Source organism: Symsagittifera roscoffensis, chromosome 5 (genome assembly GCF_963678635.1).
Source record: "Symsagittifera roscoffensis chromosome 5, txSymRosc1.1, whole genome shotgun sequence".
Classification (NCBI taxonomy): Eukaryota; Metazoa; Xenacoelomorpha; order Acoela; family Convolutidae; genus Symsagittifera; species Symsagittifera roscoffensis.
Genome location: NC_087066.1, coordinates 60,478,555 through 60,503,866, shown reverse-complemented (window position 1 = coordinate 60,503,866; position 25,312 = coordinate 60,478,555). Strand labels below are relative to the sequence as shown.

Below are 25,312 nucleotides of genomic sequence, written 5' to 3'. Positions count from 1 at the left end.
AAAAATCGAGATGTAGCATGTTACTGAAGTCCACGTAGTTATTTTTAGACATTTTATTAAGTTTAATGATGTAAAATCCTGTTTCAAGTTGTTATGCAATTTGACTTATTTTTTATACAAAAATCCTGTCGCGTTATTTTTTCTTCAAACTTGTTCAAATGTTTTGTGGTCACGCTGGTTGCAAAAATAAGCGCAATAGCACTTTCAAAAACTATAATAATAAATTATATTTTATTGCTTGTTTGCCTGATATCATTGAGTAAATAAGGAAAAGCGCACTGTTTCCTATCCTTTCCTCTCTGAACGGGACTTTTGCGTGAGTGCTGCAGTATTTTCAATCTCCATAAATAATACATTCCATGGCGTTTTATGTTGTCGAATAAGCGCAAGAACAAAACATTTCAAATCAAGTAGCCGCAATTTTAATGGTTCCTGTTTTCCTTGTCCTTGTCTTATTCAGCCGTTGCTTTTTACCACTCCATAAATTGTGTTGTGCATTCAGGAAGTTCCATTGTTTTTCCCAAAAACAGAAAATATATATTTGTTCTTCAGAAAACCGCTTAATTATTTGAAGCTTGACTAAATTCTAAATTCAACTGGACAGAAGGAGGGTAAATATCAAGTTAGTTGAACCATAAAATTGACTGCGAGGTAAATATTTTTTAGCTTTATTTTCAGACGCGACTGAGTTTTTATACTTTTTTCGCCGAAACTTTATCCATGTTTCGACGTTTCAACCAATTGCGACCAGGGAAGCGCTAATAGTAGAAGCAGTAACCGCTAAGTGAACAAGTTCAAAATTTACATTTAAACCGAACAAGGGGGGCTACGACTAGCGAGTGTCTGAAGATTATACAGACCAATTCAGAAGTTTTTTTCTTTCTCTTTTCAATTTTCAGCCAATTGTGTCAAGTTCATATACTTAAAGCGGCTATCTTAACTACCACTAAAATGGTCCAATTTGTTGATCGACGTTTTTTTGTTAGAATAAAAAGTTACTTTTTCGCTACCTTTGTTCTTTGGAAATTGTATTTAGTTTATGTTAATTCCACTCTCATGCTTTTGTAATTAAGTTTATTCGAATGTCTTTGATTTTAGGGCAGCATTCTGCAATCCAACTGGTTTCGTTCGCTGTCCTCTCCGAGTAGCTAAAAAATTTGTTTAACTTATATTTGGTTAATATACCGTTTTGTAACAACGAGAAATCAATTCTTCTTTTTTTAGGGATTTATCTTCACCGACCCTATGAAGCAGATTACTTTTTTTTCGCTCATCATCAATGTCCAAAGGAACAAGTTTTCAATAGAGCAAATGAATTGCTGATTTGACACTGGTTGTCTTTTTTTACACCTTAAAACACTAAAACAAAATGGTAATGAAAATAAAATGACAAAAAAATCAGTTTTTGACCGACTCAAAAGCTTAAGATCACCGAATTTCTAACAATTCGGAATATTCTATCTTTCAATTGAGAGGAACAAAACCTGATTTCAATTACCCTGACAAAACGAATCGAATTTTAAATTGTAATAGCGTTTGTCTCGAATTGAGTGGATTTTAGACTAAAATTTATCAAACAAAAGTTTTTCATCAGGAATATTATGGTGAAATTGTTTTGGCAAGTTTCGATAGAAATTTTAACAACTTTCTGTTCCTGTCCGTGAAATAATTTGTTAAAAAACCAAAAAACTTCCTTTTAAAATGTTTTCAAAAAGTAAAGGCCACTCTGATTGTGTATTTTGAGATCGACTTTTTGGCACAAACATTTTTACATTTTCAAAATACTGTTGCTTTTTTAGCTAAAAAAGTTAATGTAAGACAAACTGGGTCTTTTCTGATTTACGGCTCAAATGTTTATTGTGCAGCTTTTCCTCCAAATCATTGTTAAAAACGGAGTTTAAAGTTTCATCTCAAAAATTTATAGAAGCCGTGATATATTACAAGCGGCAGCTTCAAGTTAAATAGCTGGATCATTCTGTGTTATACTCAAAACAGTAATTTCTTAAAAAGCAAGTGACTTTTGATAAGCAAAGAAACTACACTTGTTTCCCTGTAAACAACGTTTTTTTGACAAATTCTGAAAATACATGAAACATGCAGGATTGTTACTCGATTTCTTGAAAGTTCAAATAAATTACCTACTATTTCATTTAAGCTATTGATTAATTATTTTCAAATATGTGTTATGATTTGATGTTGATTTTTTTCGGATTTGTCGTTTTCGTTCTAATTTCTGTCGATTGATTTTCCGTTTTTTCTAGATGCTATTTATTTTATCTGGTAGAATTATCAAGTTTTTTTTCCGAAGCTTGGGTTTTTTATCCTAATTCAAGCTGTTTTTCTAGAATTGAAACATGTTCTGTAATTGGTAAATTAGTTTTTTTTTCGGTTAAAAGGGTATGGACTCAGTTATATTTTTATAGTCAAGTTTTGTTTTGTATCTTCAACGGAGAGTTTTGGTGTTATTTGCGTGTTTCGTAAGGAATTGGTCGTCGAAACATTGAGTTTTAAAGTTTGATAGCTTGAATTTTTTTATGACTGCAGTTTCATTTTCGGCTTAACGAGGGTTGACCCAATTTTTGCGCCTCAGTTGCCGCTTGCTCAAAAATTTTCTTTTTTTGTTAAGGCTATTTTTGATAATGATTTGAGACAAAAATATGAAATTATTGTAGATGTATTTTTTTCGGCTTTTTAAAGTAATTTTTCTTTTAAATATCTTGATGATGCGACATCTGTTTTTTTATTCAATCTTTTGTGATGCAATGCTGTTTTGTATCGCAAGTGTTGCGAAGCTCTGTTTTGGTTCTTTGTAATATTGTTTTCAGGGCCAAATTATTTGATAAAAAAGCGAACATTTTGATTTTTTGAATAAATTTCATCTGGCATAGTAATGTATTTTAAGAAAAATTATTTTAGTAATAGGTGTAATCATATGAAAAAAATGAGTATATTATGCCTTATAGTTCTTAAATAAATGCATGCACTTTTCTATTATCTCTCAAAATTGCCACTTATTGTGATTGCTCCGTAAAACGCTTGAAACTGCCCGTTTGTACTTTAAATCACTTAAGGATAATGCAGGTTGTCGAGTGATAAAATACTTTAAGATGTGATTCGACAAAATAAGCTAAGAGGAGGAAGAGTGGATGAATTTTACTCATTCTGCATGGCAAGTAATGCAACTAAAATACAATTGTTTCATGTCGTTGAATTTTTGGAGGAAGCTAGTTAAAAAAATCACTCTTTAAAAAATCATTTACAAATGAAAAAGTGATAAAAAAAGGAACGGTAGTCGGAACAACATAAGTCAACGGCAACGTAATGAGCTATTACCGCTACGCAAACGGCTCTTATTCTCTGCTATTTTCCGTTGTATTAAACTGTTGGGCTCTTCTGTCGAACTCTGCTGTGAACAACGTTTTTTTCACAAGTTCTGAAAATACATGAAACATGCAGGATTGTTCCTCGATTTCTTGAAAGCTCAAATAAATTATCTCCTAGTTCATTTAAGGTATTGATTAATTTTTCAAATATGTGTTATGATTTCATGTTGATTTTTTTTTCCGATTGGTCGTTTTCGTTCTAATTTCTGTCGGCTGATTTTCCTTTTTTTAGATGCTATTTATTTTATCTTGTAGAATTATCAAGTTTTTTTTCCGAAGCTTGGGTTTTTTATCCTAATTCAAGCAGTTTTTTTAGAATTGAAACTTGTTGTAATTGGTAAATCAGTTTTTTTCGGTTAAATGGGTTTGGCTTAAGTTATATTTTTATAGTCAATTTTTGTTTTGTATCTTCAAGGGAGATTTTTGGTGTTATTTGGGTGTTTCGTAAGGAATTGGTCGTCAAAACATTGAGTTTTAAAGTTTGATAGTTTGAGTTTTTTTTATGACTGCAGTTTCATTTTCGGCTTAACGAGGGTCATTCTAATTTTTATGGCCTCAGTTGCCGCTTCCTCATTAATTTTCGATTTTTGTTAAGACCGTTTTTGATCATGATCTGAGACAAAAATGTGTTTTTTTCGACTTCTTAAATAATTTTTTCTATTAAATATCTTGTAATGCGACTTCTGTTTTTTTCTAATCAATATTTTGGGATGCAATGCTGTTTTTGTATCGCAAGTGTTGCGACGCTCTGTTTTGGTTCTGTGTAATATTTTTTTCAGAGCCAGATTATTTGATAAAAAAGCGAACATTTTTAATTTTTGAATATATTTCATCTGGCATAGTAATGTATTTTTAAAAAAATGATTTTAGCAATAGGTCCAATTAAATGAAAATAAAATGAGTATATTCTGCATTATAAATCTTAAACCAGACTGCTCGTATCAGGGCGAAACCCTGAATGTTCCGACAGCCTTTTAAGGTTTATGGAGCAGTAATAACATTAAAAAATTCAATGAAATAAAACAAAATAAAAAAAAATTTATAAAATTTGAAATTTTGTATGAAAATCATCCCCCCCACACGCCATACAAAGTACAAAAGGATATATTTCGCTCCTTGTAACAAACCAATTATGGTAAATAGGCTTCTTTTAAACAATTTGGAACGATTTATAAGACGGATTAACTCTGCGCTTACGCATTAATAGCGCGAAATATATTGCGCGTTAATTGTCCCAAATTGGTCAAAATGGCCAAAGTGGCAATCTATAAACCCCCGTAACTTTACGAAAAATGATCACAGGTAAAATATCTTTTCAAATTTGAGCTCAGGACAACAATACCTTTCGAATGATGTTAAAAAATTCCGTCAAAAATGGCTAGTTAAAAAGTCGAAATTTGTCTGAAGAAAAAAAAACCCACCCCGAGCACAAATATTCCGTCACTTTCGTATCGAAAGTCGGATCAATTATATGTATGCACTACTCTATTATCTCTCAAAATTGCCACTTATTGTGATATTGCTCCGTAAAACGCTTGAAACTGCCCGGTTATTCTTTAAATCGCTTAAAAATAATGCAGGTTGTCGAGTGATAAAACACGTTAAGATGCTGTTGAACTCGTGTAAATGCTTCACTGTTTAAAATAAATGTATATTGGCGAGATACTCAAAACAAATCAAAAGTATTTTATTGAGTATTCAATTGTTTTGAAAGTTAATTTGTGAATAAATGTTCGACAAAATTTGAATGACATATGGCATAAAGCAACATTTTAAAAATCATTTGTTATGTTTACCATGCCAAGATGACACGCAACTAATAGTTCTGTGGCGCGTCTTCAACAAACTTCGCTGTCTGTTATATCTATTTGAGGCTAAAAGGATCACAATTTTGCAAATTAATATCACAGCAAAATTAATTCCCCTTCTCCTAAGTTTTCCAATCCCAGATTTTTTGGGAGTATCAAAATGTGCTTAATTTTTCATTGTCAATCTGATAAACTGCAGGCTGCATAGCCGCCAATTACGCCTGTTTTTGCTTGCGATTAGCAAGCGTCATTAAATCGGAATATAGACTTTTTCAGAATTAAAATTGGTTAAACAGAATCATTCGAGTAATTGGACAGCATTTTTACACCACTGACGCGTTGACATGCTCAAAGGTTTGAAACTTTTAAACAAACTAGTAGATTGCTGCTATTACATTACAAGTGACATGAGTTCTCAAGTGACTGAAGTGACACAAGTGACTGAAGTATTTTGAAAAAATCAACTGTCGGTTTTTCATGTGTCTGCATTAATTTTGTCGGCTCAGTTTGCACATAAAAATCTTTCTTGAGTTTTAATTGTTTTTAACTGAATTGGAAGACATTTTGATTTATTTTTGTAATTTGTAATAAAGAAGATTTTAAAGTTTATATAATTTCCTGTTAAATTTTATCCCTCAAACCAGGGGCGGATCTAGGATTTTCTCGAGGGGGGGGGGGATTTTCAAATATTTTGACGATCTTTTTTTAGGTCAACCAAATTGATTTTTCGAGATCTCCTAAAGCAGTAAGAGCAAATTTTTGAAAAAAACAGGTCAGAAAAGGCGTTTTTGGGCACTTTTTGAAAAACTTTGAGCAAAAATTGCTCCCCCTCAAAGTTTGTATATATTGACGCCGAAGGCGCATTTAGAAAACTTTTGGTTTCCGTCGGCCAAAAATGAATTTTTTAAAAAGTACCAAAGGGGGGACCCTTTGGGTCGGCAGGGGGTCGAATCCCTGAGGGGGGAGGCGTCGGCTCCAACCCCCCCCCCCCCCCCCCCTAAATCCGCCCCTGCCTCAAACGGTGTATTCGTTCTACACAACGGTTTTCTGTTTTCTGCACAACGGGCATGTACATTAGTATAGTCAGCCTAGTTACTACTAGATAAGTTTTGCTTCAGTGCTAAATTAGCGCTGGCAATATCGTTTTATGAAATTTTCAAATTAAAGTTCATTCGTTGAGGAACGTGAAGAAAAATTTTTTAGTAGAGAAAGAAAGCAGAGTTTTTTTGGTTTTTGTTTAATTAATTTTTTTGATTTGGTGGTTTTTGTGACGTTTCCTGAATTGCCATGTTATGTTTGGCATGATTTTCTAATGATGTATCGCAAGTGATGCGAAGCTCTGCTTTGTCTTTGTGTTAAACTTCAGTTACCAATCGTTACATAAATTTTAGATGCTGAATTTTTCACTCGAGGCGCCTCTTCTACTTTTTGGGAAAGAAATTTTGTTTCATGTTCTAAAGCAGTTTTTTTCTCTTTCGTATCAATTTATTTCATAGATTTGATTTGTTTTCATTAGCCATTCAACGGAGAATGAGCTATAGGATTTTTAAAGAACAACAATTAAAATAAAGAAAAAAACAAGGACATAAATTTTTTTTTATCATTCCATAAATATGAATGAATTTTTCTTTCAATTTTATAATGAGTTTTGTCCACAGTTTTTGTTGATTAGTTTTCTGGAAAGGTCCATTGAAAAAGGTGAACTATTAATAGAATGAAGAGTAATACTTGCTAAAACAATGTTACAATTGAAAATATAATTAATTTTGTGCTTCAGCCTCTCTTCAAAAGTTGTCTAATTGCGTCTAAAGGATGAAAAACGCTCAGGTCAATACGGCGTTTTCACTTTTGTGATAAGCAAGGGTATTGCAACCAGGTACTAATTTTTTTCCCGTAAATAACTTTATTCACAGAATGATCTTTGTAGTAGGAATGGTAAAATATCTTTTTGGACATGCTCAAATTCTTGAAATTCAAAGAAAACTACCATCATTTAAGTAGTAATTAGTTAAAGACTGTTTCAGGCTGTAATTAATTTTTCAATCAAAATCTGAAATTTTTTTCGGGATCATGGTTTTTGTCCTAGTTTCTGTCGGTTCAATTTCCATTTTTTTAAGCGCATTTTTTTTATCTGGTAAGATTTTAATCGGCTGATTTTTCAAAGCATGAGTTTTGTTCCAATTTAAACAGTTTTTATCATAACTGAAAGCTCAGTAATTTGTAAATTTACCAAGTCTGATTTGAGTTTTTTTCATTTTTTTAAAAATAATTAAACAGCTTGCTAATTCCGCTTCGTCAACTTTTATTGCGTAGTTTTGAGGGCAAAATATTTTTGCATACAATTATGTGCTTCAGTATGGATGAGTCGTAAAAACTTTTTCAAAAAAAGACATTTTTTGCAACAGTTTTGTTTTCGGCTCAAAAGGTTTCGACCCACAATTTATCGCCTTTTTTGCCGCTCGGTGAATCGTTTCCAATTATTTTTAACGCTTTTTATGAACATCATCTCCTACAATCATGAAGCTTTTGTAGTTGTAGTTTTTCCAACTTTCTCAAGTTATATTTTCAAGCAACTTAATTTTTCAGAATTGTTTTCGACATCTGTTTTTTTTCTACTGACTATAATGTAGCGCGATTTGAAATTTTTCAAGCTAGTTTAAACTCGTTGTTGTTTTCTTCCACAGATTTTCATCAAAGTTTGTCATTTTTTTTGATTCGGTGTCTTTGTGTTTCACAAGTAGTGCAAAGCTCAGCTTCGCCTCTGTGTCTGATGTTATTTTCAGAATCCGAATAACGAGTATAGTTTAATTTGATACCACTTTGGGCCCCCTAAGAGTTTTCTTTGAGGTACTCAAAATCGACTGGAAAAAAAAAATTTTACAAAACGAGTCCCACGCCATAGTTCCTTTCCCCCCATAGTTACGTCCCCGCTCTCTTCGAGATGAATCGTAACAATACATGAATGGTATGCTAGTAGTGTTCAGCGTCCATTGATTTTTAATATTGAAAAACAATGTCAAATGGAACCAGCATAGCCGGTTGCTGAACAAGTAGCACAAAATGTTCGACCATATCCTTAAAAAAGTACATAAGTTTTCTTTTTTTTCAACTTTGTCTAGTTTTTTCTGAGTGGTGCGATAAACGGATGTGAAGAAAGCTCAGAACTAAAGCATATTCGACAATCACAGTAAATAAGGAAATTTGGGCATTAGTTTTCTCAAAAAATGAAAAGAAAAAATCATAAAAAATTCGAAAAATTCTGTTTTCTACTTTTTGTACAATGCTTTATTTGAAAGTTCGAAATTTTTATTCTCAAGACAGCCTTAAAAAACTTTTGAAAACTTTTGGGAAAGTTTTTGGAAAGTTTTTAATATCAATCAAATTCCGACTGAAATGGCTTTATATGATATATTACTCAACCCTTCCGATGATTATTTGTGGAACGTGATTTTGAATGGAAAACAAAAACAAAGAAGAGAAAAAACTAAAACACTTCCGACCACCAGTTTCCTCCCCATTTTCAATGTTCGGATCAAAAACTTTCTTTAGAATGGACTTCTTACTTACAAAATAATTTTATATTCACTGAATTGCAAATCTAATCTGACGCAATAATTTGAGCTTCCAACGCGTTTTTTTGGTATATTGTTTTAGGAGAGCTTGGAAAATCAATTTGGTCAGTCGGGAACTATAACTTTTTTCGAAAATTGGCACCTCCAAAAGTCCTCGATCCGCCCCCTGCGCTTAGAGACTTTAAATATTTTTTCTCGAACTTCAACTTCCATGTAGCTGCTTTTCCTATGGCCAATCGCAGAATAGATGTTTTTTAGCCTTGCGCTAAGCAGAGTGTTGCAACCGGTATCTAGATTTTTCCCGTAAGTAACTTTGTTCACAGGATAACCTAAATTGGTGGTCATCTCCAAATCTTTCATCAACTAACAGATAAGTTTTGAGCAGTATACCCTCCCTCTTATAGTCCTTATTTTGAGTCGTGTGAGATGAAAAAAAGTTTTAATTTAATGCTTAATGCGTTCTGTTCTGAGCTGCTAAGTTTTTTTGAAAACAATTTTTTTACTCAAAGAGTTTTACAGATCGTTTTGGAGTATGCGATATTCAGATCCATGGCTTCCACAATATGCTCCAACTTGTCTGCTAGCATTCTACTCTATTTTTTTTCTAGGAGAACATGTTAATTTCATAAAACCTATTGGTTAGTAAAAACATTTCTAGGAACGATTACTTTTACAAACAACTAATTATATAAGTTAAACTGCACGTGGCAACAATTATTTCATTATTTTTTAATTAGTTTTCCAAAAGAAAAAATATTGTTAGGTGTTTCTGTAGAAGCTATGTCTTTATTTTTTCTTTGAAACTTCGCGAGATGTGACGAGTCTGATTTCTTTTTGAAGTGAATTCCATTTTTAAATGCATTATCTTGTCGCTGATTTTTTACCCTTTTTTGTTCTTTACCGACACTCTTATTGCAACCTAAGCTGCTTTTTTGTGCATTCAGCAATTCTCACTGATGGTACAAAATTTTCAGTGCTTTTATTTAATGCTGCAATCATGATTTTATGAAAATTTTCAATTGTGGGGTAATTTTGCTTGGGGGAAGTTGGGATATTGCGTAAGATATCTCAGATTATTGAATTAGACTAAATTGGAATATAGCGAAATTTCCAATAGCTAAAAATATTTTGCATTGATATATTCAATTTTATTTGTAACATCCTCCAAAAACATTTGTTGCGATTAACGAAAACTGTCTCAAGAAAAAATATCCGTGTCATGTGTAAAAATATCCCAGTTACTTATTCGGAAAATCAGACCAAAATATATCACTGCTGGTTGATGTTTTCGACATTATTCTTACATTCTCTTACAGTGAAACCTCTGCAAAATTATAGTCCCTGTATGATAAAGCATAAATGTCAATTCAAGTCTCCATTTAGTACAAACTACCGTTGACACCTGCAATTTATATCTCTCCTTTTATTGCTTTCTAATCAATTCCGATTTTTTCAGCCTCCTTCATGGAAAATGGTGCAAATTGGGTCGAAGCAATCAAATGAATGTTCAAATGGCCGATATTTCTAAGTATGACTTGGTTGAATAGAATTTTGAATAGAATTTTTACCTGTTATGAAAAGTTTGGTGTGAATGCGACTAAACATTGCAAATTTTCCCGATATTCATCACATCATGCGTTTATTTTAAAAAATTTTCTGTGGTGTAATAGGCAATACCTGAACTTTTAGCTCGAAAGTTTTTTCCGGTGTTATTGATTGTATCCGGGAGCTGTTATTTGCGTGAGGTCAGTTTTCGTCTTTCAGTTTTTCTGTTGAAATAATCGGCCATTATGACGTTGGGGTCTTTCCACGGCCATTTGTGAGTTTTTGCGCGATGTAAAAAAACTATTTGAAGGAGATTGGGTTGTCCTTTGTCACTTTCAATTTGGAAAAAGGAAGCGATTTTTACCTGTCAGGCACAAACGTCGTTAATCGCGTTCCAATCAATTCCACTTCTCTTGATAGGCGAGGAGAGCTGCTTCTGATATCATGTTGATTCCTTTGTCTCTTTCTATCTACTACAGTCCCTGAATTTAAAATTTCCCTGAAATTAAAATTACCCTCAGTTTGTAGGAAGAAAAATGAGAGAGTTCAAATCTTCTTGTGCCAATAATTTACGCTCTTTTTACGTCAAGTGTGTTGCGTAAAAAAGACACCAGTCGTTTTCGGGCGGGCGATAATTTAAGAAAATTCACTATGGGATTCATATCTTGTCTAAGGTGGAGGGGTGGGGGCTAAAATGGGTTTCAAGTATTTTTTGCATATTTATTGCGTCAGCTTAAAGTTGCAATTCAGTATTTATAAAATCGTTTTTTTAAGTTACATGCCTATTCTGAAGAAAGTTTTTTTGTTTCGACCATTGAAAATGGGGAGGAATTTTGCATTCGGGTGTTTTAGTTGTTTTGGTCTTGCCAATAAAAAAATTAACCACGAGCAAAAATTCACCAAAAAGTTTTATTTTAATATATATTTTTCGTGAAAAAGTTGATAAATGTACTCCATTCACTTTTGCTATCAAATTTCTAGGCTTTTGTTTAGATTCAGCGATGAGACAGAAAAAACGAAACAGAAAAAACGACGAAAAAATAAGAACTTATTTGTAGTTTTATTAATGAATGTGGTCGGAACATTCTCTGTTACTAGCACAGCAACCGACTATCCTGGTTTTCATTTGTCTTTTGTAAATTACCTTCATAAAATACAGAACTGACTTCAGCTTCTTTTCAGTCTTTTTTGTCGCACTGTTTAAGAAAAAACTTAGAAGAAAAAAAGTACTTTGTTGGGTAAAGTGTTCATTGTATAGCGTGGCGACGTGGGAAAAATACCAATTTTCCCAACTTCGGCGTTCATTAACGCATTAACCATGTGAGTGATTTTGCTGGCGTTTTTGGCTGGTAAATAGAATGGGGTGCTATTCTCAGGGCAGAAAGACCAAATGATAGAATGTTTTCAACCAATACAAATTTTTCCAACAGTCTTAAGGTACTTGTCACTGTTCAGATCGAGTGTAAATTTTCGTTGCATTTTTTCTTCAGATTTTTGAACACCGAATTCTGATTGGCTTAAATGAGTTTCTGTCATTTGGTCTTTCTCCTATGAGGGACTCCCTAAAACAGGATTTATAATAGGCATAGTCTTTTTGAACAAAGAAATAGACGTCTATTTTACCAAAATGCAAATAGCTCTCAGCCCAATTTTATATTGCCCCTTAAGTCTGCGTCTGAATGTGAAATGCAAATTTGCTGTCTTGGTATAAGTGTGGGTGGTGTAATATAACCACGCGCTTCGAAAACTCGCAAAGCCTAAAAACAAAAAAAAAAACTTGTTCAAATCGAAATATGCGCTTACTGCTTTTGCGTTGGGTAGGTCACAGAACTTTACTTGGTAGTTCACAAGATTTCTGCATAAAGTGTTAACCTGGTCTTAAGTTATTTTTTTTTCGTCTGTTAAATCTGCACTTGTCACGTACTTAGCTCAAGTTGGTATGACTAGTTGCTGATTGGAATTTCTACTTTTCGTCTGATTAGGACTGTCTCGTTTTATGAAGTTACAAATAAAGCAACCAGTGAGAGATTCAAATACAAAAGTAGTTTACCCAGCCAGAATTGTTTTTCTCAAAAGAACGCACGTTTGGGTGCAGAGGTCTGATTATACATGCTAAACGTAAAAATATACCCATGTTTTGATTAACTCTTGCTTTCAGATTTGATTTCCCAGAAGATTTTTGTTTATTGCCCGGAGTTGTCTCTTCAAACTAACCTAGTAAGCCTATTGAGTTAATGGCTCTTGAGTCTTTTCGGACATACCCCCCCCCCCCACCCTCATTCTCATAAATGATGAAAAAGAAAATCAGAAATTTTATGACGAACTTGGATTGATATTACAGAAAAATTCAGAATTTGAATACATTACATTACATGCCAAAGCGAAGCATTTTCACCTAATTTAGCCTCAAACGGGTTCTTTTCTTTATTTTTTGCCGTTTTCTCTACATTCACTCTATAATTATCAGACTAAATGCGGTTTTTATTGTCGTTTAATTTTCATGTTTTGCTTTAGCTCAACACTATTTTTTTTTGTTCCGAAAGAATATTAACTCTTCCGGATCAACTTTTTCTTAATAATTAGGGGGGGGGGGGGAATGGTTCGTTACAATTTATCATAAGGAGAAAATAGTACAGAAGTTCCGATATATTTTGCCGCGTTCAGAAAATTTCGACGAAATGAAATTCAGCCAAACGTATGCAAGCAAATCGGCCAAAGATAATTCAGCCAATAAAAGTGACCGCCGCAGTCGCGCCAACGTGTTGCGAGCTTGCCATCAGAAGCTAGAACTCTATACGAAATTTAGAGCCGATTGTCGACCCACCGGTAACCTTAAACCGAGAAATAACTCCAATTCCTATTTGTTTTTCTTTCGAATCTAGCGTTTTGAAAACTGGCTGAATTGTCTCAAAGTGAGTTGTCTGTATAATTTCAGCTGAAATGTCTGAATTTCAAGTTGGCTGAATTGCCTTTAGCCGAATTGTCTGTGCGTCATATTTTGCGTCTAGTAACACATTGTTTGGAATAAATTGCATCAGGAATAGGTTTGTTGTGAGTTTTCAGGTGCTTAAGCGTTGTGCATAAAAGACCAAAACTACGTGCGCTTATTGGCAACTTTTGACCGCCCTCAGTTTTCACTGGTAAAAAAATGTGCCAAATAAAATCTTAAAGGTTCTGGTTTTAATATAAATTCTCTTTTTCTCTCGCTGTAATTTCAACCAATCAAAAGCTTCAACATAACAAAAAGGCCAGTTTTGGGCGGTATAACAGAAAAAATCGAAAACATTGAGCAGTGTCACATAGCTGCAATCTTGATCGTCCAAAAAATTGTCCTCAGTTTGCCGAAAGTTGATTGCACTTGCGATAGCAGGTGTGTTGCAACCGGGGAATAGACTTTCCGTAAATAACTTTGTTCTCAGGACTCATCCGGACTTTACCGCAACAAACTTTTGTGCCTGTTACAATTTCAAATTATCCATTCTATTCAAAAATTGTTTTTTTTTTTTAAATTGGTTCTAGTTTTACTCAATTTGTTAAAATAACATTTTGTTTCTTCTTTTGGTCTAATAGGTTTCGGCATATGTTATATCGGCTTCTTGGCCTCATATGACGTCATTCGATGATTGTAAACAACTTCTGTACGCGTTGCGTAATATGACTGTGTGAGGGCGACCTAAAAACTTTTTATTTTTGTAAATATTTTTATATTCTTGTTTTTTTTTTTGGTTTAAAGAGTTCCTAATCAGTTAATTTTACCGCTCGATAAATTTTTTCTGATGCTAATTTCACATTCTTTTGTCTTGGCTTTTTATAGCTAGTTTCTTTCTTTTTGTTATATCTATTTTTTTGACATTTTCGATTTTTTTTCGATTATGTTCTTAGCGGTTTTCGGGGCCTGATCGCCATTTACGATGCGAGCAGAATTCAACTTAGGTTTTTTGCTGTTTCTAATTTGCTGCCTACATTTTTTTGCCAAGTTTTTCATTCAATGAAGTTATTTTTGAGTTTAATGTTAGCTTAGTTTTTTTTGGATAAAAATAAAAATACGCTGTTTTAGTTTTTCAAAAATATGACTGAAAACCCGTAGTTTTTCCGGTCACATTGTTAGTTTGTAATAAGAAGATAGGGTGGTTTTCATTTTTGAGCAGATTGCTAATTTCATAAAGACCCATATTTTTTTTGCACTAACAAAGCATAAATATTGTTTTTCTTTGAAGGTTAAGTTACGTTCAAGTTGAGTATTACAATTACGCCCTAACTTCTTTGTTATGAACACCCTTGAATAGAAGTAAGTAAAAATAAGTATGGTGTTTTTTAGCGCAATTTGAAGGTTTTGGTTACTTCACAGAAATATATGCCGTATCATCATTTTTTATGGTTATTACACTTGCGAGAGCAAGTGTCTTGCTATCGGTATTTAGACTTTTTCCCGTAAACAATTTCGCTCGAAACTTTTCAACGTGCTAAATTATTGAATCCTTAACATTTTTCATGTTCCCTCCAACTTGGTGTAGTGGTATTGCAGTCGACTTTAAACCCTAATGTCTGGGTCTCAAGTCTTAGCCCGACCCTTTTTTCAAGGTGCGCAATTAAAAAAATAATTTGCGGTAAGCCTAGTTGTGTCAGCCTAGTTGCCAACTCATGAATTTTGCTTGCGCTTTGTTACAGTTTTCATTGTAGTTGCAAGTGCTGCAAGTGTTGTTCATTGTAATTTCAAGTGTGACTTGAATTTTCATTTTTTCGACCGAAGCTGTGTCTACTCAAAGATTTTCGGGTTCGTTTCCTTTTTGTTACTTTTGTTCCGTTCCTTATTTAATAGTCAAATTTCTGACATGTTTGCCTAGAATGAACTTCTATCGAGTCATGGGAAAATTCAAATTTTGGAAGACCTAATTTATTCAACTTTTTCCTTTTTTCGATTTTTTTTCTTTTTATGTATGTGTTGTACCGCAAATGGTGCGAAGCTCGGGTTCGCCCCATTGTGTTTCAATCTGAACTTAAGTCACCTCCTCTTAACTATTTCAGGAAACCTAAAGAGTGATGTTTTTTTAGATATTCAATAAGGAGTCAAATTTGTAGATCATTTTGGATCAACAGCTTGAATCAAGCTTAAGATATGGACCATTTGCAACTCAGCCCTGACATGAGAGTTTTTTTATGAATCAGCCTGCACATCAGAAATGTATTGATTTTTTGAAGGAACAATAGCAAGATGTTGTGCTAGTAGAACATAATTGTCCTGTCAGAGTATTCATGGAGAAAAAAAAGTTTTTTTTTCTAGCTGAGATTCAAGCCCAAACCAAAAAATAATCACTTGCAGCTTGATAACGTTTGAAATTTTTTTGTTTAAAAATAATGAGCGTAGTGAGTACTCTTATATAGATCTTGCTGATTTTTTTATTTTTTTTTCTGGAAAATTTAAAATTTGTTCACGCTCAATTTTAATTTCTCGCGGTTTGCTTGTGATTTTTTTTAAGTTCATTAAGTTTCTAACGTTAAAAGGAAGAAAAACTCCACTATCGAACAGCAAAAGATTAAAAGTCACGAAAAACGTGATCGACTTCTAGTTTCGAAAATGGAAATTACTTATCAGATTTTCCAGCGAAAAAAAGTTTTGCCTGTTGAACCAGTTTTCTCAAACTGTTTTGATTTAACAAAAAAGTGTCCATGATAAATTGTTCTACAAATTTGAAGAACTTCTAGGCCATCTATTTTTTTCTTCGAAATTCAAAAGTTGAAGATTTTTGAAAAAAAAGTCCGTTTTTTTTTTCAGTTTCCTTGCGTTCATTACTCTTTTCCAATCTTCGATTCACTATGTTTTTGTCTGTTTTTGGTCCTGGTGAGAGTGTTTGGTGTCTTGTCTGGCTATGCGATATACAGCCAATCAAAGAATGAAAATTTTGAATCATTTCGAATCTTTTCATAACTCCATTATAATTTTCACTAAGCGCAATTAAACAAAATTTGATCAAAATCAAAACAAAGACTTCAAGCCTGTCTCATTAGTGTAACAAAAGAGCAATACCACGCCAAGCTTGGGTACTTTGATGGTGATCGGGATGCCAAATGACATCGTCCCTGGACTTCACAATTTTTGCACTGAGTTCCAAAAAATTTTTGCAAGTGCTTAATCAAAATTTGTTTCGAAAATCAGAGGCAACATAATTGAAAGGTAGGCATTTTTATCACTTTTTTCTCCCACTGCAAAGAAATGATTTTTCGGCGTCTTGTGTGTGCAGTATATTTTATTCGATTCATTGGACAAGTGTCTCAAAATCATAGCAATCATTTTGTATATATGGGATATGAGAGCGGGAGGGGGGAGGGGGAGGGGGAGGGGGAGTCGGGAGGGAGAAGTTGAGGGGGCGAGGTTGAGGGTAAGGGTTAGGGTGAGTAGTGTATGGGTGTTTCTCAAAATATTGCATAGTGGTAACAGAGCAATCAAATCGACGTTGACTGCAAATGGCTGTTTAAACAAGTCTTGCAATATAACAGACCTTTCTTTTATGGTCAGAGTCAACCAATAAACCAAGTGCCTATCGCGCTGATACTTTTAAGCTCCCCTTTTCAAGTGTATAACCTTTTTCAATACTCCCTGAAAGAAAATCAAATCCAAGCCACCTTCTTCATCAACATTTTGCGCATACATTTCACAGCTTCGTGAATTTGGAGGATATGTTAATTTTTGCCTAGTAACAATACTACTAAACGCGTCGCAAAGCGACAGCAGTTGATAAATTTTAATTTAGGGGAAGATTATCAGTTCCTTTGGGCTGGAATTTGTGTCTTCATTTTTCTACTCTAGTTGCAGCGGTGATATTGTTCGTACTTTACCATTACACTTAGCTGTTTTTCTTACCATCCGCTGAAAGAAAGATTGATTTCAACCTCAAATTTTGTTTCTGTTTCAAGGCACAGCAAACAATCGCAGTTTAAAAAGACTCTTATAACCAGATGAACGTCATTACATTACATAACTTTAAGCTTAAACAAATTCACTTACTACATTTTCATTCAGTTTGGTCTTGCTCGAACACTTTTGAAAATCAGTCTCAATTTACTCAAGATCGAATATTTTTAAATTGTTGATCAGTATTATCAGAGTACAATAGCGTTTCATATATTTTGGTATCGTGACCATTCTGATTTTGATTAAAAATTGGCGCCATTTACATATCCATAGACTTCGATAAATAATAAATTTTCCTCTGAAGCAATTTTTCATTTTATAAAATAGTAACTAAACTAGTGGAGAACGTCGGAAAATGATGTCTGGCTGTGAACAAAAATTAACACTAACCAAACAAATCTTCGCCAACATGGTGCAATTTTAAAGGGAAGTACCCGGTGTGTAATTGGACAAAAATCGGCGGGGTTGTTTATTGAGCCCTGCAGATATTGCTTAGTGGATCCGCCTTCTGTGTACTGTTACTGTTTTGTTGTTGGTATACCTTTTGTTAGTTGCCAATTTAACCTGCCTGTTGGTAGGTGAACGCTACGGGGGGTTATTTATACCATCCCAACCCGCTCTTCTCTGTGATGCACGCAGCGGCCGCAACCTCAGAATTCCTCTCCCATTCCAATTCGGACAGTAGCTTCTCTCCCATGACAATAAATTCCCCGGAGTTATTCAGCTCACCGCCTCATCATCATCACGTGAACTCTTCTTCCCATCACGCAACTTCGCACGCTCACGTGCAACCATTTCACACGTTCACGCCGCATGGAAACACAGATGATTCAAACTCAACCGTGACTGGTCTGTTTCCAACTTGCCCCTCACCTGTCACGACTGCGTCGCCTTCTTCACCTGTGTCTACTAACGGGTACTACCAGGGATCGAACCACCAACCCCCCGCTTACAGCAAGCACCAATTACCCACTATGAGCGCGGGAAACAATGTGCAAGCTATGCAGAATTTGAAGTTGGACAACAAGCAGCAAATGCCAGGAGGCGATTCTCCCTTCGAAGGAAAAGGAAAACTAAATTTACAGCAGCAGAGCAGTGGCATCGGGTCTGCGGTGTCGCCTGCTGGAACTCTTGGTCAACAACCGGGCAATGGAGTTGTGCCCAGTCATCAATCGAGTGGAAGCAATCCTAACTTCCAAAATGATTCTAACTCGCAGCTTTACGCCAACAATGGAGCCCTGATGAACCAAAGAGTTAAGTTAAACGTGGGCGGCAAAATATTCGAGACCCTTTTATCTACACTTCAGAAGGCAGGTGAAGAGTCAAACCTTGGTAAGGCATGTTGTTTATTGGTAATTTTGTAACAAAGGTTTGTAGAACAAAAAAACTTCGAGACAAAATGGCCCTGCAGTGATGTTTAGTTTTGCTCTTAATTCATTTGCTTTTCAAACTATATCAAAAAAAATTCCTGCTGTGTGCCTTATCGCTACGTTGTGGTAGGCAAACTAAAAGTGTCTCACGGAAGGCGTTTTGGATATCAAGTTTGAATCTCCATCCCGAGCAGTTTAGGGGGAAAATATGAACTTGGTTGCAAGTTGGAGTTTCTAGTTCGTCTGTCAATAAGTCAATAAGCAGCTGAATCGAGTATTTGAAATGCAGCGCTAAGCCATTGCAATTCAAATTAAAAAGTGAATGTAATATTTGTAATTGATCTATTAGGAAGACAGCGGGGGTCTTAGGATGCCGACATTACTCAACTTTTTTTCGTAAATTAATCAAGTTATGTTCTTAAACATGGGGAAGTTTTAGACATGGCAAGTCAATTGTTTAGTTTAGTATTTAGTAATTTGTGTTTGATCTTCTCTTTTCAGCCACTGTGGCCAAGGAGGCTGCGATGAAGGATCTGCCCATGTTCATAGACAGAGACTCGGACACTTTCTCCATCTTGCTCAACTACCTGCGCACAGGTGTAGTCAGAATTCAAATGCTTCTCTAATTTTTTTTGAATCTATTTGGAACTACACCTGGAAATTTATATACTTTTGTAGTTTTTTTAAAGGAATTAATATAGAAATATTCTTAAACTAATCGATTCACATTGGTAGAACATTTGGGTAATCATATTGACGCCTAATTAAAAACGCCACAACGCACCGCGATGAAGAAAAACTAATTGAGATGCCAAGTTGCCCTAAAAATGAACAAATACGCCCAGCTGATGTGCAAGTAGCGCAGAATGATTTAGCATAGCTTTATTGCCAAAACTTTTTGTTCGCTATTTTTCTGCTGTTTTTTAGTCTTGAAAGGTGTTGAAACTAAGCTTCATTTATTAGATTATATGTAAAGAATTAAAGTAAGAAAAATAATGAAATCACAATGAAGCGGTGAGATTTTTTAAAAATGTGTCCTGATTAAGAAGACTATACCCCGCTGTAAAGGAGTCTGAGACACGAAACTCGAAACAAGACCAGTTTTTCTCGACACAGAGAAATTTTTGATTTTTTTAGGAATCCGCATGGCGACTAGAACGGATATAAAATGGTGACTTACTCTGCCACCTTCCAGTGTTCCTTGAGGTATCTGATGCAGTGGTGTCCGAATGACAGAAGGACCGAATGGTGGAATTTTTTAAAGAAATTTTTTCACTTTTCTTGAAAACTACTATTTTCGAAAACTACTTGCTAAATCTGATATTAAGTTCTATCCATAAAATAGGTTGTGGCATCTTCCATGCCTAAGAGGCTATTCCCATGCTTTTGTAGAAAAACATTTTGAATTTCTGATCGAACTACCCATCCAATTATGAGATAAAAACGATAGCCGGTGCTGTGCAAGTAGCACAGAATTTTCCAAACATATGCTTAAAAAAAATAACGATCGTTTTTTTGTGCGAAAAATGACTAGAAAAACAAAAAACCTTGTTGAAAAAAACTTTAAAATTTAATTAAAAATAAGTCAAATCGGTTTTTCTCGGCACAGAATTTTTTTTTTGAAATTTCTTGGTGTTGTTCGAATCACGATTGAAAGGGTTTTAACATGACATTTCATTCAACCCTATCCGATGAGTATTTGTGGTACCCGATTTTTCGTGGAAAACAAAAGTTAAAAAAAAACTAAAACACACCCGAATACAAAGTTTTTCAATGGTCGGAACTATATATTTTTTTGAAAGAGCGAGTAGTAGATGTCTCCTAAAAATAAGCGGCTAATCCCCTAAGAAGCAGAGAAATTACTATTGTTGAATTTTTTGAAAAAACAGATGCATCCAGCAATAGCTAGGCCACTAGTTTATTTTCAAGCGACCGTGGCACAGATGGGAGTTATGGGGTTTGAAAATTGTCAATTTGTGGCCATCGAAGCGCGGGATTTTTCGTTCTTTCAACGCGTAAGCGGTAAATTAATCCATCACCAAATAATATCAAATTCAATCTTGATTTGAGCTAGTTGTTTTTATCACTGCATTGATAGACAAAAACTATGTCAATTGGGTTTATATAGTATGTGTGGGGGCTCTGTTTATATAGTACCGGGGAGGGGCTGTGTATAAGTGGCTCTCTATGCTGGGGGGGGGGGGGGGGGGGGGGGCTCTCTGTACTGATCAGTTTAACCACTTCGATTTCAATTAATTTTCATTTTTTTGCTTGCATATGTGAAGTGAATCTTCGTCTGTGTAAGCAATCAAGTTAAAACTAGAATTAATTCGTTTGAAGCAACATACAACTTTTAATTTTTTTTGTGCAAATTTGCTTCACATTCCGTGTCCATTCGGTAACTGGCACTTAATTATGCATCTTTCTCGGTCATACTTAACTGTTTGATAGGTTAAAGTAGTACTTGATAGGTTTCATCATCACGCATGCATTGATGAGCATTTGAAATGGTAATAAAAACAGCATTCTGACTCATAGAAAGCAAAAACTGTTGATTTTTACTTTGCGCTTGAGATAAAAAAACTTGTTAAAAGTTCATTTGCCCAATAAAATGTCTTATTATTTGTAGGGCAATTACTCATCCCCTCCTGGGCGGATTTCTCCACGGTGCAGTTACTCAAGTTGGACGCCACCTTCTACGGGGTGCACAATGCACAGTACCTGCACTCACTCGACCACTTCAACATCCTCAAGAAGTTCAACTACTCCGTCAACGTCAAGTTCCTAGTCCCTGAACTCATAGTGGCCGAGATCAAGGTACACGCTTCACACACTTTTTGCACACATTACTCAAGACAGTAATGCTATAGGTTGATAAGTTTGATTGAGACATAAATATATGGGTTTAACTGCATGACAGCAATTTGTTAACAATATACTTAACGCTCTTGACATAAGTTGCTGCTTATTATCAGGAACAACTTTTTTGAAGTTTTCTGCAGTGTTTTCAAATATGATAATGTCAGCACTAGCACTTTTTCTCTTCTAAACAAGCACCTCAAATTACGATTGCAAATACAAGTAAAAAGTATAAAAAAATTATTACAACTACTTAATATTTCAATTTACGTTTTAATTATTTCCAAAAATTGTGAATCAGGCAACTGACAATTAAACAAAAATTGTTCAAATTAAGCCATTTGCTCAAACAGTATGAAAATCGTAGAAAAGTTACAGTATGATAATCATAGAAAAAGTGATTTAAATGGTCTATGTAGTTTCTACAGAACTCAAAGAGTTACTAGAAAAGGGGGCTGGAGCAAAAGAGCGAGGGTTGAAATGTGATGAGTTATGTTGTTTTTGTGTAGGCGGCGACTGAGGGTGTGAAGCGGAAGGAGGCGGAGAGCAAGTGGCTCAACTGGTACAAGGAGGACATGCTCTCCTTCGGCAGAGTGTTCAAGGCCAGCTCCATCTCCTCCTTCAACGCACACTTCATCCCACCCCACTGGTGTTCCCTCAAGGTCATTTTGTTTTCAAACTAAAAAACAAGTAGATTGAACTGAATTGAACCGGCGACCTTAAACCGGACTGTTTTGTATTGGACTGTTTTTTTCTTCTTTTCATGATTTTTTGGGCTATTTTGTATTGGACCGTTTTGTATATGCACCGAATTATTCAGTGAGAAAGAGGTACATATACAATATTTAACTCACAGGGATCGTTTGACTTTTGAATAATTTTAAATCTTCCTCAGTTTTTATTTTCCTAGTGATTAAAAGACCCAATCATGATGCTGATAAGACATCAGATTTTCAATTACTCAATTATAGTTGGACTTTTGGTTGCGAATGGACACTCAATCTCCAATTCAAGAGTTCAAATCCTCCTTTGATGCTCTTGCTACCATTGCGTATCGAACAAATCTCCACGTTTTTTTTTTCTAACATCGCATTTTTCTAACATGACTATTAATTGGTTGTTTAGGTTTGCTTCGTTCTGTGGAACACTAACTGCAACAAGGATCACATTGCCCTCTTCATGAAAGACCTGTCCAAACTGCACTACATTGAAAACTTAGAGGTCACAGAAATATAGCAGAGATGTACAAACAATTTTATTTATCCTTTTTTATCAGTTGATTGCATCACTAGTGATGATTCAGTAATTTATAAATGCACAAACCTACACTGTAGTTAAAATAAATTTCCCTATTCTTTATTTTAAATGCGAGTGAGGTTGCTGAATGGTGGAGGGGTAAAGAGGTTCCCCCCCCCCCCCCGCAGTATTTTGATCCTGTCCACCCAAATGATCATTTTTTGCACAGTTGCCGTATTCAATTTTGGCTGCCTGATCCGGAAACTGTTTCAAATATAGCTTCTGAAACTGTATAACTTTACTTCAGTTCTCGCTGAAATGAGTTAGGATGGATCTCTAACTCATAGAGTAATTTCGGATAGGGTACACCGTCTGCTCGTCACGCTATCTTATTTTCGGCCGGATAGATTCGTGCAACTTCTTAGTCTAATACCGATCCTAATCTTACTCTTATATCTACTAGTCTCAGGGTGTTTAACTAGTCTCTGCTAGGCTCAATAGATCTAGAGTATACTGGCTTATTGCGGCAGCTGAAGTTCTCTTGGAGAGGCAACTAATTTCTAAGTTAAATTCAAATCTCTCTGGTGCTGAAATTACTTGTAATTTCAGCACTTACAAATAAGTGGGTTGTTAGTTGGATGGATTATGATTGGTTAATATTAAATATTTTACAGTGGTAAAATATCTAATTTATCCAATAATAAAATGTAGTTTAGATCAGGTTCCACCCATCCGGGTTTTACAGAGTTTTTTAGAACTATCTTTCTTCTCTGCAATTTGAAGGATGGATGATGAACGTTGGTATTTGGCGAACATCATTTTCTTATCCGGTTCCTCTTGAGGAAGAACGTTCCAGGACGCTGGAATCAGGGATAGGAAGTTATTGTTTCGTCATTCGACAACGACTGTGATCCCCAATGAAATCAATCCGATTTCAAGATGGTTTGCTATGTCAGGTTTTTCTGTATTAGTAGAGGACTATTTTGTGTGTAGCCTCGTCTGGGAATGGCGTGAAGATCGTGTTTGGAAGGGATGCCTTGTAACTCGGATCTGTACGTATACTTGAGCATCGAGGTGGTCATTGGTCTAGTTCAATGAAGTCCTTTTCTGCGAAGTCAAAGCGTACTCTAAATCCTTTGAGTCGTGATTGTGGACGGCATGTCGGTTGTGTTTAGCCATTCTTTTGTGCGAGTGTGATGGGATCATCTAGTCTGTGGCTTTTCGTCTTTGTTGTTGTGTATGATCTATATACTGCAAAGTCTGATTTACATTTTATAAAATTATGTTAGTTCGGTTTTTTAATCATGAATTTAGTTAGTTGTTTTCACAAAAGCGTTTTGTTTTAGTTCGGTTATTTTGAAGAGTTACTCCCCTTGAGTACCTCTTATTAAAAATAGGAGTGTGTTCACAAAGCGTGGATGTAGCGCGGTGGGTTAGGCCGGCTATAGAGCATGATCAGGACGTCCTCTCTGGTGGGTTAGGCCAGGAGTGGGAGTATGATTTCATGCTGTTTGTTTGAGAGGTCCTGTTTTGTGATAACGTTTTAAGTTGGTTTTATGTTGGTCTTTCTTATGTTGTGTCCTTTTTTCAAAAAACAAATTGTTTTTAGTATGGGTTTGTCTTGCGACTTTTTTGTGTTTTATTATTTCTTTCTTAGACTTTATAACAGTCTTCAAAAGAATAAATTATCCAGTTTTAAGCTGGGTTAATCCGGTTTGGGTACCGTTGGTTTTCTTTTTTTAGTCATGCTGTTATTTTATGATTTGTGGTGTTTAGTAAGCTGCATTGAATAGTTTGGTTAATATATAATTCCTTTCTAACCGGGTTAAAGGAAAGTTTGAAACTTGTTATCGTGTGTTAGAGTTGTTTTTAGTGAAAGCTTGAAACTTAAAATCATTTTTTAAACAATTTTTCGTGGGCGAGCTGTGAGAGTTTGGATAGAATCATCGAAACTTGATTTAGCAAAATATGTGCGCCTAAACTTGATCTTGGATGTATCAAAACACTAATCAAACACTAATATTCACTGTCTATACTAAATGTTTTCCAGCAATCATGTGTTGTTCACTTCTTCAGATTTGTTGATTTTGAAAAAAACTGTTAAGTTAACTGACCTAACAAAAAATTTTGACCTGTTTTTGGGTTTGGGTTGTTTTAAAAAATTTCAGAAAATGAGTTATGACCGAAGGTGGTTAACTCATAGAGTAATTTCGGATAGGGTACACTGTCTGCTCGTCACGCTATCTTATTTTCGGCCAGATAGATTCGTGCAACTTCTTAGTCTAATACCGATCCTAGTCTTACTCTTATATCTACTAGTCTCAGGGTGTTTAACTAGTCTCTGCTAGGCTCAATAGATCTAGAGTATACTGGCTTATTGCGGCAGCTGAAGTTCTCTTGGAGAGGCAACTAATTTCTAAGGTAAATTCAAATCTCTCTGGTGCTGAAATTACAAGTAATTTCGGCACTTATAAAAAAAGTGGGTTGTTAGTTAGATGGAATAAGATTGGTTAATATTAAATATTTTATAGTGATAAAATATCTAATTTATCCAATATTAAAATGTAGCTTAGATCAGGTTCCACCCATCCGGGGTTTACAGAGTTTTTTAGATTTATCTTCCTTTCTG

General features: G+C 34.8%; 1 protein-coding gene across 11 annotated transcripts; it reads left to right on the top strand.

The window, feature by feature from the left end:
• Window positions 1-328: 328 nt before the first annotated feature.
• On the top strand, window positions 329-22,806 carry LOC134845886 (uncharacterized). 11 transcript variants are annotated; one of them, XM_063863008.1, is made up of 6 exons: window positions 329-611; window positions 17,797-18,550; window positions 19,090-19,185; window positions 21,218-21,405; window positions 21,957-22,109; window positions 22,573-22,806. In XM_063863008.1, exons 2-6 carry the CDS (start codon window positions 17,848-17,850, stop codon window positions 22,681-22,683), a joined length of 1,251 nt encoding a protein of 416 aa, XP_063719078.1. In that variant the 5' UTR covers window positions 329-611; window positions 17,797-17,847; the 3' UTR covers window positions 22,684-22,806. The 11 variants fall into 11 exon arrangements, with proteins under 11 accessions (XP_063719078.1, XP_063719077.1, XP_063719070.1 ...); XM_063863007.1 differs by having other exon boundaries at window positions 329-622; XM_063863000.1 differs by having other exon boundaries at window positions 329-622; window positions 17,058-18,550.
• Window positions 22,807-25,312: the final 2,506 nt, after the last annotated feature.